At 36.2% G+C, this 15,251-nt stretch overlaps 1 protein-coding gene across 1 annotated transcript; it reads right to left on the bottom strand.

Annotated features, from left to right (window-relative positions):
- Nucleotides 1-432: 432 nt before the first annotated feature.
- LOC128680836 (uncharacterized protein) lies at nucleotides 433-8,762 on the bottom strand. The gene is made up of 7 exons (XM_053764276.2): nucleotides 5,276-8,762; nucleotides 4,650-4,861; nucleotides 3,842-4,049; nucleotides 3,329-3,450; nucleotides 2,893-3,071; nucleotides 2,097-2,206; nucleotides 433-774 (listed from the first exon to the last, which is right to left on the bottom strand). The coding sequence occupies exons 1-7, from the start codon at nucleotides 8,682-8,684 to the stop codon at nucleotides 476-478; spliced, it is 4,539 nt and encodes a 1,512-aa protein (XP_053620251.1). The 5' UTR covers nucleotides 8,685-8,762; the 3' UTR covers nucleotides 433-475.
- Nucleotides 8,763-15,251: the final 6,489 nt, after the last annotated feature.

Genomic DNA, 15,251 nt, shown 5'->3' with positions numbered 1-15,251 from the left:
ACGTGTACTAAACCTTTGAGGAGTTCACTTGTTGGCAGTCGATTTTAGGTGCACTATCAGGTGTTCGAAAGATCCCAGGTTCGAATCCTACTCGTGCCACATGAGTTTGTATACTGAGGAAAACATCGTGAGAAAACCTGCACACTGGTTGATTATTATTAACTTGTGTGTGAAATGGAGAAGGCAATGGCAAACCACTCCATTAATAATGCCAAGAAAGTTTTTGTGTGTGTTTCATTCCACGTAATGACCACGACCGTATTCCTCAGCCATGAGGAATACGACTATGAAGAAGAATAATAAGGTGATCTTATCACATTAATGCATTGTCACGTAAACAGATAGTTTCTAAATTACAATACGATAATTTAAGGCGGTTGAAGATGCCCAGATTTGGTAAATAAAGTTTCTTTACGTTTATTATTAAAAGTCTTTAAATATTTCAACAGTTTATTACAATCAAACAGCAAACATGTTAAAAAACACCACTAATTATAGCAAAACAGTAATTCTTGAACAGCAATGGTATCTCGTCATCAGATATGAAGTTCCTATCAGGTCTTACACTTGCAAAGTTGTTGTATTTTGGATCAGAAATAATGTTAAATTCTGTGCATTCTTTTATTCTAGTCAAGTCCCGACGTAACTCATCTAACGTATATGAGGTTACAATAAATGGGATCTTCTGCTTGAGAATGCAGTTGATAGCCGCAGGCCAGGGGTCTTTGCCATTGAAAACTGAAGACCGTTGAATGCTCGGGTTGAACGCACACACTGGAAATATTAAATAGAAACGATACCAATTAGTAAATCTTTTCCTGCAACTTCACCCGGGCGAATTTCCTAGCTAATTAAAAAGAATCGATTAATAACAATATGTAGAAATAACAACACAATATTCATCTCTGTATTTTTTAAAATAGCTATTTATGTCCCACAGCTTGGCAAAAATATTCTCCAATTTCTTCCACACATCACTGGCTATAATTTTGCTGCATGCATTTGGGAAGAAGGACACACATGGATTTATATTGGCCGCATGGATTATTACCGACGGCTATCGGAAAAGAGAAAAGCCAAGGACGAGATGGTCTGATGACTTTAAGGTATTTGACTAATTGGATTAGAGGGAAAATTAAAACAGTAATGGCCCTAGATATCTTCCTTGGGGTACACCCAAGTACTGCTATCTAAAAATCCAATTATCAGCCTCTCAAAATGTCATAAAATGGACGAGTATAATTAATTTATACCAATTCTACATAAATCAGTTGATACGGACATAATAAACATTAAATAAATGAATAAAAACTTTCTAGATCAAGTTAAAAGCTATATCAAAATCTATTACGAAGTTACCCTTAAATTAGATACACACTATAAAACTTATATTGAACACCTCTTTATATCAGCGGTTAAAACACAATCGCAGTAGAACGAATCGAAAATTTATCGGTCTACAGTCCAAACTAGCTTGGCTTAAAGCCAGAACCGAAGGGATTAATATAATATGTAAATCTATGTCAGGCCTGTTTGAATCCTGTCGACAAACTTTCGCGATCAAATTCACTTTCAATTGTTATAATAACTTCTTTTCTTGTAAATTTAATGGGCTTCATAAAACCTATTCTGACAATAAATACATATTAATCTATCCTACAATATACATATATTGTAGGATAAAGTACCTAAGGTTAAATTCAGACTACAATATTGTTTAATGTTTTAATGTATATTAATGTATATTTTGAATTTGAATAATTACTGTAGTTTTAGATTTTGTAATAATACGACTTAAGCCTTTATTTTCATTTTTATGAAATAATTAAATAAAAAATATCTGACGTGTGGTTCCGCCCTAGAATTAGGCCACTCTATATCCTCCTAAATAATCCCGACTAAGATATATACAGCCTAGGCAGCTGACAGGCAAGAATAGCATTCGCAAGGACTTTATGTTTATGTGTGCTGTGTGTAATGCAAAAAAAGTTAATGAAGTTTTGACAAAAAAAAACATTTTTGACACAACTTTTTTGCAAGATTTGACTACAGACAAACGGGACAGTTGAAACTAAACAAAAGCTTGTTATTATTACCAATATCCGGCGTGATGAAATCGTCGCTCCTGTAGTACTCGCTGTAGGTCATCTTGTCCTGGAAGCTGAAGAGCACACGGCGATTGTCCTGACGACATTGTGCGCACAACCTGACAGTATTGAAGACACAGATTTTAGGCAATGGAATACGCACGCTTGCATTTAACCTCATCTTTTCTTCCCGTCAGACTAGGTTGAGTTCAAACGCACTAAAATGAATAATACAAAAAGGGATTCCTGACGCAGACAATTCAATTGTTCATGAGTATACAAGTTATATACCGTGTGATTATCGACGGAAACATTCACTTTTATAGAAGATTTTTTTCAAGAAGAGTTTTTGTTTAAATTAAATTTAATTATTAATTTGTACCTTGTACTGCTATGAGCCAAGAGATGAATTCGTAGGCCACGTTTGGTGGGGTATTATTGTGATGGATTATGAGCATGTCTAGCTGATAGGCAACCATCATTGCCGAGGAAGGTTAACGACAGGCTTGTCGCCAGTCGTATAATCACAGCCGAATAATCATTATGTCGATATAAGGTTCGAGAGAATTACGTAAGGTAATTGTTAACTCATTAGTATTTGTTGTGTAAGTAATTACTACTACTACTTCTTTGGCTCAGCGACCCCAAAGTGGATCTTGGTCTCCGAAATGAGAATGATTAATTTATTATTAATTAATAAAAGTTATTGGTATACAAAATATTAGTGTAAAACCTTCAGTATTATCAGGCGTTTTATATTCAAATCATAGAACCCTTATGTGGTGTGATAACTAAATGAAATTACCTGATCTTTCCAAGCAAATCTAGTGGCAGATTAGACGGGTTCAGGTCAGGAGCTATGAGGCACACCCTCAGTTCCGTGATGTCAGGTCGCAGGTGTAAGAAGAACACCTCCCATTTATTGAGGGCGTCTGCTTCGAACTGTAACTCGGCGCCGATCACATGGATTGTGAAGGAGGTTTTCTAGAAAAGAAATAACGCACCAGTATACAGGTTTCCTCACGATGTGTTCCGACGTATGTATGTACATTTATTTGACGAGACTGGAAGTTCTGGGTTCGATTGTCAGCGCGAACAAATATATGCATTATTGTTGTGTATTGTTAGTATAGGCCGTTAAGTATTCTCCATTTATTCCTTCACCGGAAGCAAGTGGTGGCCTATGAATACTACTATACATGGTCATATTCATATTTGCAGAACCTGGAAAAAGCAGATACCTTGTAAGTCCCGTTTGCATAGATAGCGTTCATCTTGTTAGTGTACACCTGGAAGCTGTAGACGGCAGTGAGAGGCGCCGTGGCGAGCTGGGTGAGGGCTGCGTATTGCACGTCGTTCATATCTAAGGAGTTAGCAAAAAACCTATTTGTAACCTCTATAATGATCCTATTCCTATATGGCTAAGAGTATGATCTACAGTCTTCGGCTTTTAGTATTTTTTTTAAATTAACCTGTATTGCCCTACTGCTGGGCACAGGTCTCCTCCTTGACTCATTCCAGAAAAAATAGTGGATCTTTTTAGTCAGGGTAAAGTGGAAGGAGATGAAGAGACTTTTGTCCAGTAATATAGGTTAAATCATAACTGTGACTTGTCTATATCTATCTCAACTTCTCCAAGGACCTTGTGGATTCGTACTCCTCATTTACCCACCTTTTTATATAAGTATTCTGCCCACCGCAGCTTATGAACGCAACATCGCGCACGCTGCCGACTTTATGTAAAAATAACTCACCAATCTTCTCCTCATACATGGCAGCCAATACTTCATTAATCTTATCCGGTACTTGATAATACCCTGTTATCACTCTACCAGGCAGCTTCGGCTCCAACCTTCCCTGGGTCTGTTGGTAACAGACCAGCTTCTGGTATAAGGAGTAGGACTTGCACCAACGCTGATGGGAGCTCGGAAGGTGGTCTGGGACGCTGGAGCAGTATGATATCTGGAACGTATAAATTCTATAGACATAGAATATCTCTCTGTCATCTTCATTTAGGCTGCATTCGAGGTCTGACGCTGTAAAGCTTGGGGTCAGCGATATAGGATATATAAATACATTTTTATTGGCTTTCTGTGTCATTATTTCATTTCATTATTTGTTTGTACTTTATTGCACACTAGTGTGGCAAAATCAACAAGCCACATAAGTGATCCACGACTCGACGGACAGATGGCACTACGGTCGACTCAGCTAAAAAGCCTAGACCGCGCAGACAGTGCGTTTTCGACTATATACAACCTCCGACATGACACCGTCGGAGCCGGTTCCCCAGGCGCAAAACTTAGCCTGGCGGGAAGATCTTCCCTTTGTGGTGGTCGAGCATGATAACCTGGCTCCCGCTACAATAGCTTTTGCCCGCGGATTCGCCCGCGGTTTATTTTGTGCGTCAGTTTATTACCTCCTACTTATTATTGTCAATATCTCGGCTTATAATGATCGTTTTACGGTACATAGAGCACAGGAAGTCTTTAAATTAGAATCTTGACCCTCAGCAATAAGGATACCATGCAAGGAGGAGAAAGACAAATATATATGAAATACCTGGCCACACCCATCGCAGTCCGCCAACTTATTCAGTCTCCACTCTCGACACTGAACGTCTCCACACACTCTGGGATACAAGAGAGCCTCCTGTTCCCAAGGGACCAGCTTCCTTTTGAGGATTTTCTCGCATGAGACGATCATCTGCATTCGGAGGAGACGGTAGTTGTGACCGGTTATGGTTGCCGCGTCTTCGTAAATGTGTTTTTGGCCTGAGTTAATGGTGATAGACAAAATTAAAAAGCTGAGAATGAACACTATGACTTGTATAATGATATGTTCTCTCGAACATATCATATATCATGTTATAAATTTGAATTATTGTGGACGAAGAAACTGTACGTTTGATCATATCGTCTACTGCATTTTGCAATCAGCTCTGCCCGGGTATATTTCCCATGGGAACAGCTCTTTTTCTGGGATACATACAGTAGTAGTATATTCTTCTCTTAACTCTTATCTATTATGCAAAATTTTAAAAAGATTGGTTGACAAACAAATAAATAAAATTATTTTCGCATTTTAATATAAGCATTTGGTCTAAAAATAGAACTAAAACATTACATTATTTACATTTATTACATAAACAAATCACTCTCTAATAGCAGAAAAAATAAATATCTTACCTTTGAGATGAACAATAGTAGACACAGCAAAACAGAATGCCTGATGCTGAGGCCAATCCTCGTCTTTGTGCTTCTGACTGCAATAGAACAGCAAATGGCAATAACTACACGATACCCTCAAAGGTTTCAGCTCTTTCTTGCACACGTGACAAACATTGGGAAGAAACACTTTCCTAAAACTATACTTGTACACAAACTCCTCATTTTCATTCAAAGATGATATTGATTCATCGATAGCTTTCTTCTTCATTAGTTTCTTTAAGTTATCTGTTTGACATTCTTTTGATTGCTTTTTTGATTCTATTTCGATCGAGTCTTTTATTTTCACTTTGGCGAGTATTGTGTTCGGTGTTTTATTCTTTTCTTTTTTGTAGTCCATTTTATTCGATCGTACAGGAATAACGGGATGGCCTAACAAGTTTTTTGGCGGCGTAACCGGGTTTTGTTTTACATCTTTTGTATCTGACTTTGATTCTTCAGTAGGAGCTGTGATATTAATTTCAGGATTTACATTAGATCCAGCAGATTCATTTGCAATCATTTCAAAAGTTTGATTCACATCATCTAAACTAGATGTCATGGCATCTTCAAAGTTTTCAATCGGCTCAAATTCTGTTAAAATTTGACTTGTTTCCTCACTTCTTGGAATTTCGTCGCTATCACTTTTATTATCTAAATTGTCAGATTGCTTTTTGGTATTATCTTGTGAGTTGTCAGGTTTTTGCTCTTTTTTTTCTTCTTGTTTACTATCTTGAACATTTTCTTTAGAACACTGTGTCGCACTAGAACTAGAACTAGATTCAGTAGCCGTAGTTACTTGTCCAGTTTCTTGTTTACCTTTCTTTTTTGATTTGCCTTTACCTTTGTTATCTTTTCTAGCAGGGACAGCTGGGATATCAGAAGATATATCAGTCTCAGGTATTTTAGTTTCTTCTGTGATAGGTTTCGAGTCTTTTTTTGGAAGTGGCGGTGGCAGTGGAATAACTGGCAATGAAGGCTTTAGTGATTCTTCCATTTTCTGTTTCTGTTTTTTATTACTTTTTGGAGGTGGACTCGGAACTGCCATTAAAGCATCCATCGGTTTTTTCTCAATCATCAAAATTGGAGATTCAGTAATTTGGCTTTCTTCGCCAATGCTTTTAGATTCCATTTGAGAACTGGTTATGCTAGTATAATCTGATTTGGTTTCAACCATTTTATTTTTATTTTCAAATTGTGACTCAATATTTTCTTCAGTCTTTTCTATACATGTAAGCTCAGCTAAAGATCTTTCAATTGACAATCTTAGCTCTTCCATATCCTGATTTACTTCCATCATTTTGGACTTTATGTCAGTTTTTTCTTCAGTTGGTTTCACTACATTTGCCTCAACGTCGATGATTCTGATTCCAGATGCTACAAGTTCTGGAGACGTTAATGGATTGCCTTCTTCCTGTATGAAAGGTGTATCGGGAACAAATACTGGAATACTTAGCTTAACATCGCTAGGTGAAACTACTTCTCTTATGATAGTATTGTTATTATCGTCAACTCGTTGTTGACTAGATGCACGTGGATGTTGTATATCAGGCATTATTTCAACAACGGACCCTTCAGATTCATCTGCTTTTATGCTACTGATTTCAATTTCTTCCATAAGTGGCATATCACAAAATAGGTCTGTTTTTTCTTCACCTTGTTTAGATACAGGTATAGCTATAGATTTTAAATCTTTTGCTGAATCAAATAGCGTCTTGGTCTCTTTTGTAGTCTCTGTTTCTTTTACAATATCTTTTTTCTCTTCTGTGATTTCCAGTTTTGTCATAGGTTTGGGAGACTTCTTTCTCTTTTTACCAGATTTTACTTCTAAACTTGTAGTTGTTGTTGAAGCATGTGGAAGAGACTCTTTAGTACACTCAGGTTCAGTTGTGATTGCAACAGGTGTTTCTAAAATCTTACATTTTTGAATATCTTCAATAGTAGATTGTTCTTGAATTTGAGTAATAATAGTTTCTTTATTTCTTGTTTCTCTTTCGTCAGTAATTTCATCCTTCGACTTTATTTCTTCATTTTCAGTCTCCCGAGGTCCAGTTCCCTTAGGATCTTGTTTTTGATGTGGTTTAGGTGACTTTTTTCTTTTCTTTTCCATATGTGGTAGATTGGATTCCGATGTAGATGCGAACTCTTTCAGTTCCTCTGCCTTGTTTTCAAAACATATTTCTTCACATTTTGATTGTTCTTGCAAGGATTCTTTAATGTTCGAAGTAGGTATCTCTTCTGATTTAGGTATTTCTTGAATGATTATATTTTCGGCTAACTCGCCCTGTTTCAATGCTTGATTTGATTTTTCTTTGCGTTTTTTATCAACAGGTTTTGCGATTTTAGCTTTAGTCTTCTCTTGGTCTTCGCTTGTAACTCTGATTTCTTCAGGAGCACGTTCTTCTATTACTTTATCTCCTTCAGCTGAAATATCTTGAGGAATAATATCAGATAATATACTGACCTTTTCTTTCTCAACTGGATGTTCAATTTCTCCTTTTATATCAGCAGTCGATACAGCATGCTTTTCTTTTTTACCTTTCTTTTTATTTTTATTTTCTTTAGTAACATTTTCTTCAATAATATCTTGTTTTAGCTGATGGGTTTGAAATTCAGACATAACCTCAGGAATACTTTCAATTTTGCTTTCAGATACAGAATTTTTAGTATCCTGTTTTTCAACTTCCTCAGCCAGTAGTTGTTGAAACGCCGACGTACATGATATCTCTTCAGTCTTGTCAGACTTTTCAGAATCGTGGCGTTTTTTCTTTTTATTCTTTTTCTTAGCAGGTTTTATTTCATCTTCTGTGGGTTTAGGTAACACGTCACATTTTATATCTACGTTTGAGACATTGGCTTCAACGGATAACTCCTCTTTCGGTTCTTCAATTTTCGAAATATTTTCTGTAATTTTTATTTGTTGTTCTACATTTGGGTTTTTATTTTTGTTTTTCTTTTTACGAGCTGATGGAGTCATAGTTGGTACATCTAATTTTGGCTGTTCTAGGCTTTTATCTTCTATCACTTCAACTTTGTTTTCATCATCTGGCGCTGGAATCAATTTTACCTCTTCTTCAACCTTTTCTACAGTTTTATCATCACCACTTTCTTCCAATTCATCTTTTTCATGTTTCTTCTTCTTACCTCTGTTTCTTTTTGGTTTCTTAGGTTCCTCAACACTTTTCGAGTCTTCAGATGGCAGAATAATTGGGGGCACAATATCACTAATAATTTCGGGGACACGTTCTTCAATTTTTATTTCACTTTCAGCTTTATCGACGACAGGATCTTCCGCTTTATCAGGAGATTTTGCATCTTCAGTTTTTTGTGGAGGGTTAGGGTTGGGGGGTTTATTAGATTTATTTTTGCCTTTCCCTTTTTTAGAGTTCATTTTCACACTTCATTAACTTGAAATCGACACGTCCACACTAATCTAAATCTGGTGTACTTCTGAGTTGTACGCCACTTTATTCTCGTCTTGTGTGTTCATGTGTTATATTTTAAATGTCATATATTAACTGCTAGCGTATACTAAACTTTATTGTGTTAGTTTAAAGTCGAATTTGCATTGACCGGGGTTTGCATTAGTGGTTGTTTTTGTTCACCGGTGCAACTAGGAAGAGACGCTTGCCAAAATTGCACCGGCGTGGACACAGGCTAAAAATATGACGATCGGAAATCATTCGCTTGAATATCGATTTATTTTAGCTGTCTTGTCAAGTTGAGTAGTGCCAAATCAGGTATTTTATATTGTCCGTGTTGGCAAGTAAAAAATAACATGTTGTTAAATTATACTTTTTTTCAACAACGTTAATACTATGCAAAACCGTATCAGTTTAACAAACTCAAATGGCTCTCTCTATCTCTCATCTGAGCGTATATCTGATTTCTTACTCAGCCATTAAACGCCGGAGTCTAGGACCCGCTTTCCTACGTATTCGTCCCCACTTCGCACGCTCGCCGGCGTCCTTAGTTGATAAAACAAATGACTAACTACACTGATTTCAAAATCAAATAAAAATACTACAAGCAATTTAAAAGATATTGTTATTTAAATTAAAATTTAATAAGATGAAAACAGACCCGAGCGGGAATGGAACCCACGACCCTTCCTATGCTTCTGTTGTTGACTACAATCAAAATGTCACTTGCAGCTCACACTTCCTGTTCCCAGGGATATAGGGTCACAATTCTTTTGCTTTTGAAAACCTATTTGTTATAAAATTTTGTTTTCGTTGTACATTTAAATGATTTAATTATATTGTTACAGTTACAGAATGTGCTGAAACCTAAATATAATGTCTATAATATATAACAATAGAATAATAATGTAATGTCTACAATATCTATATAAATATCTTTAGGGGTTTAGAAACGATCATTTGTAAATGCTAGTAGTTTGTAGCTAAACTTTCCATTTGAAGAGATCCCTCACGGGATAAGTCCCCCGTTGCATTCGCTGTTTTGTATTATGTTTTTGTGTACCTCTTCTTCAGAGTCCTATTCCTCATGGCTGAGGGTCGTGGTTATTACGTGGAATAAAACACACACAACAAATTTCTTGGCATTATTAATGGAGTGGTTTGCCATTGCCTTCTCCATTTCACACACAAGTTAATAATAATCAACCAATGTGCAGGTTTCCTCACAATGTTTTCCTCAGATTGGTATACAATCTCATGTGACACGAGTAGGATTGGAACCTGGGACCTTTCGATCCACAGGCGGGCGTCTTAACCATTACACCACCACCGCTTCTTCAACTTAATTCAAGTAATTTCAAACAAACGTTTCATTCTTTAAACTTTTCTTTTTAATTTAATTAATAATTTTAATGGTTTTTTAATCCGCGACGCAAAAAGAGAGGTTATAAGTTTGACCGCTAAGTGTGTCTGTCTGTCTGAGTACGTGGCACCGTAGCTCATCAACAGATGAACCGATTTGGATACGGTTTTTTTGTTTGCTAGCTAATTTTTATGTGATCGTTCTTAGATATGTTTGATCAAAAGCGGTTCAGCCGTTCATAAGTTGTAGCGAAATGAATATTGAAAGTCGGGGTTCTTTTTTTAATTTGTCTAACAAATAAACTTGTATACATATTCTTAAAGATACCATTAAATTAACTATCCGCAATTTTAACTCAAACTTTGTTATTTCAAACAAACATAATTTCGATTTTAACCGCGTGAAGCAAAGCCGCCGAGCATAACTAGTCTATCGCAAAACTTGTGTGACATGTTTATCACATGCCCCCTTGTCTGTCTGTTGGACCTACATAAATCTTTTATGCTTCAAGAGTCGCGCGTGCTATGTTCCTATCTCATTTGACTTTACAAAGCTTTTTACAATTCGAAAATACAATCACCCTTATTACTTAGGGCATAAGAGTGAAAACAACAGTCGAATGAATAAGTAGTTTTTTGCGATAGTCGAGTGCCCCCGTTTTAAGATTTAATAAAAAGGGTTGGGCCCTTTTTTAAAGAGACAGTGACGACCAGTATTTTTTTTAATAATTCTTTTTTCAATATTCAAATCATATCGCTTTTATGTAACAGTTTTGTCAAAAAATACATTATCCGATTATTAAAAAGATTAATATAATAATTATTAACTAGTTGTTGTGATTTATTAATTTTATTTAAGGTTAGGTTAATAATGTTCACACAAATGCGATTCTAGTGATACCTTTTAATAATTAAATTGGGGAATTATTGTTTTATAGATCATCATTCATTGTAAATCCCATTTTTTGCGAATAAATAAAATGAATTAAATCGAATCACTCCTCCGTCAAGAATCTTCAGTTCAAACGGAGGTTCAAACAGATAAACAGATGTTTTTTTTTTAATTTGGCACAGTATAATAAATAATACGGCCCATGGGAAGGTTTCTGTAAATATCTACTGAATTTTCATGGAAATACACCACAAAACCCGAGAAAATTAAATTAAATTTTCAATTTGTTTGCTTTCAGAATTTCCAAATGGTTGCAATTTTCTTCCTAAAGTCATTGTCCTCATTAACTGACAATACATTTTGTCCCACTTGCGTAACCCTAAGATGATACATCTGTCTCTGTTCTCCACAATATCTAGTATATTGTGGAGAACAGAGAAAGAGAGACAACACTACTAATTTTAAAAGCCCAAATGTTAGCGTTACGAATGGATCCAATTGTATGGAATGAAACGTTTTTTATTTTCTTTACAATGAAACACAATAGGCTGTTAGAGCATATCACTATTTGTGAAATTAAAATAGTGAGTAACATCATGAATAATTTTGCAAATTCGTAAAACTGACTTTTCGAAAGCTTTATAATGTAATATGTAATGTAATATGTACTAGGGTGGTTCGCAGAACGTTTTAAACGCTGCGGTCGCGCTGTCATTCCATGAAGGCTGGCATGGTCTCGATAGCAGTGGTCAAGAGCACTGTCCCGGATATACAGGGGCGCGGGTTCAATTCCCGCTCGATTCCAGAAATTTTTTCATCTCATTATTATTTTCGAAAATAAGTTAAAAAACATGTGTGACATGTATAACAAATCCATTTAAATTTACATAAAAATTCTCCTTCCACATAATGTAGCATTCCGCGCGTTTGTAAAATCCGCGGTACACACATGTCGCTTGGCGCGTGCGTCCCTCGGGCGACATAGCACAGATTAATTTCGTATACAGAGCTGTGTATGTCCTCTCAATCAGAGATCCTTACATTGTACATGTAATATGGACTTTTCTCATACATATTAATTGAAATTAATGTTCTTAATTTTCGTAAGAACAATAAAATTATTACAAACAAACAGAGATAGGCGCCTTTTTTTTTGCATCATTAGTCTATTTTCCTGCCAGATTTCAATGATGTTGGACGCCAATGCTGCTTCCCACATCCACGGGGATAGAGTAGTCCTAACATTTTATCATTTCAACAATACTGAAGCAACAAAAAGCGATTACGTTTTAAAGTCAAATCAATGTCAAAACATTATGGTATTCGGGGAAGACCAACATATTTTCTTTTTTTCAAGCAGCTCTGTGTTTCCACCCTACACTGTGCCATATTTAAATGGGGTACTATATTTTATGTCCTGTTGAATAATTCCTACGAGTATTAAAAAACAAAATAGGGTGTCCGTGCCAATTGCCCACCGTTAGGGTTTAGGTTTGATTCCCGGGCATTGTCGGTCAGCGAGGACTTTACGGCTGGACCTAAATGGTTTCGAGAACCCTTCGTTCTTGCGGTACCTAATTTGAGCACAAATTATATTTAGGGATTTAACATAAGTATTTCATATTTAAAGCGGTTAGACGCCTGCACGCAGTGTTCACACACCAATGTTCTGTGTTGAAAATTACTGTTTGTAGGTGTGTACCTATGCAATAAATTCTATTCTACTCTGTGGATCGAAAGGCTCCAGATTCGAATTCTACTCGTGCTATATGAGGTTATATATCAATCTGACTCATGTATTTTTCATCGACCACCATTGCTCATCTGAACAGAATTTAGAAAAATAATTGTGTAGATACTAATATTGTTAACCTACCCACCAACCACTTTTTTTTTTTTCAATTTGTTTTTATGTCAACTTTAAAATATATTTGCGTTTTTAAATACATTTATTCAGAAATTAGACCTTCACAGGCACTTTTTCACGTCAATTCTTGTATTAAATAGTTATTTCTCACAAACTACTGGCACTACTGGCACGGAGCTGGCCCCTAGTTTGTATGTAAAAATTGCATTTTTTTTTCCTGAATAAATTTTCCCGAATTTCTTTCTCTGGCAGTGCTGGCTTACCTATTACCGGTCGCCATTTTAGAGCTGTACTAAAATTTTGTGACCGTACTTAAATCTTAAACAAACCTTGCAATTTAAGGTCAATCTCCTTAAAAGGCCCAGTTCCAGCGAGGAGGTACATGTGACCCCCTTCCCCATTGATCCGGGGACCAGCTGATGTCGTTGACCCCACGCGGTGAGGGTGGTGGAGCGCGATTGTGTTAGGGTGCGTCTCCATTGTCATACGGTTCTTGAGATATTGGTAATTTTTCTGGATGTTTATTTATTTTTCGATGACCTCTGTGATCTAGTGGTCATCATGCCGGACTGTTACTCTGGAGGTCCCGGGTTCGATCCCAGCTCAGGTCAAGAATAGTCTTAATAGTAAGACCTGAATTGGTAAGCCCTTCTGGCATGATAGGAACTAACACTGTTTAAAGTTTCTTTCGACATTTCTTCTGTTGGCAGCAGATCTTGGCAGCACCATCTGGTCATGCATTATATATATATTAGGACAAATCACACAGATTGAGCTAGCCCCAAAGTAAGTTCGAGACTTGTGTTATGGGATACTAACTCAACGATACTATATTTTATAACAAATACATATATAGATAGACATCCAAGACCCGGGCCAATCAGAAAAAGATCATTTTCCATCATGACCCGACCGGGGATCGAACCCGGGACCTCTCGGTTCAGTGGCTAGAACCTTACCACTTCGCCACTGAGGTCATCGATTATTATCATAATGCATTTGAAATGTATGAAATATACACATAAAATTTCAGATCATTCGGTCGAAGATTAAGTTCAAAAGTTGACGCAAAAATTGATACCAAACGAACAAACATACTTAGAAACATTGCAAGTTTTAAAGCAAGCTTCTAAAAATAATTTAAAAGATGACCATGGAAATACGCTTTCCTTCAAGTTGCGACTGTAAAAGTACATCGGAAACTACCCCTAATAAAGCAATTGTAAATGTAAACCCGACCTTATTTCAACCACAATAAGTAACAAAATAGATCACTAGTTCCTTAACCTTGATATAAATGGTATTCCTTCACGTCAGATCAGAATCAACTTTAATATCTGGATCACAGGGTTTGAATTTCTTTGATTGGCAAATATCCATCGGCCATTTTTCCTGGTTGTAAACGACACAGGAATATAAATTTTATTACTGTGTAAATAAGCAATATTTTTGTTTAAAAATAAGGTTTGGCACGTTCCAAGCCCAAAGGGGATGTAACAAGGAATAATGTTTTCTTTGGATGTAAAAAAGTTATCTTATTTTGAGTGGCCACCTGACAAAGTGCTACCTGTTCGCAGTTTTGAGATTTGTACATGTTACCCTATACTTAGTACATTTTATATAATAAATAAATATATTAGGACAAATCACACAGATTGAGTTAGCCCCAAAGTAAGTTCGAGATCGATGATGGGATACTAACTCAACGGTACTATATTTTATAATAAATACATATATATAGATAAACATCCAAGACCCGGGCCAATCAGAAAAAGATCATCCATTTCCATCATGACCCGACCGGGGATTGAATCCGGGACCTCTCGGTTCAGAGGCAAGCACTTTACCACTACGAGGTTAGCGCAATCTGTGTGATTTGTCCTAATATATATTTATATATTTATTTATATATATCTAAGACCCAGGTTAATCTCGAAAAGATCAGTTCCATATTGAGCTGACGAGACGAACTGACAGTGTATCCAGTCTGGCATATTGATTAGGCCAAAGATGGAATAACATGATATAAGGGCAATTAACTAGGTGAAGTCAGACACAAAAGCTAGTGCAGTGATAAAGGAACAGTAAAATATACGTTTAGCGATAGCAGCGAGCGGGAATCTACATTTAAATTGAAGCAGTATTAGGGTTGGCCTTTATTGAAACTGGGTTCAAAGTTCAAACGTTATTTTACCTATAAATAACCGATTTACAAATGGGTCATATTTGGTGTGTTGTTTTATTATATTGTATGTAAAATATTAGACTTAGCCCGCGGCATTCCCTGCGTTAAATTTCTTTGTTCCAGTCCTTTTGTTCTTAGTCTTTAGTTCTTAATATACTTGCACTTAACTATTTATTAATGTTAATATGTCAAGTTAACATTAAGCTTTCCAAAATCGTCGCACAGACGCT

The sequence above is a fragment of the Plodia interpunctella genome, chromosome 25, assembly GCF_027563975.2.
Source record: "Plodia interpunctella isolate USDA-ARS_2022_Savannah chromosome 25, ilPloInte3.2, whole genome shotgun sequence".
Taxonomy (NCBI): domain Eukaryota; kingdom Metazoa; phylum Arthropoda; class Insecta; order Lepidoptera; family Pyralidae; genus Plodia; species Plodia interpunctella.
The sequence above is the reverse complement of the archived record's forward strand: the minus strand, read 5'-3'. Positions and strand labels throughout refer to the sequence as shown.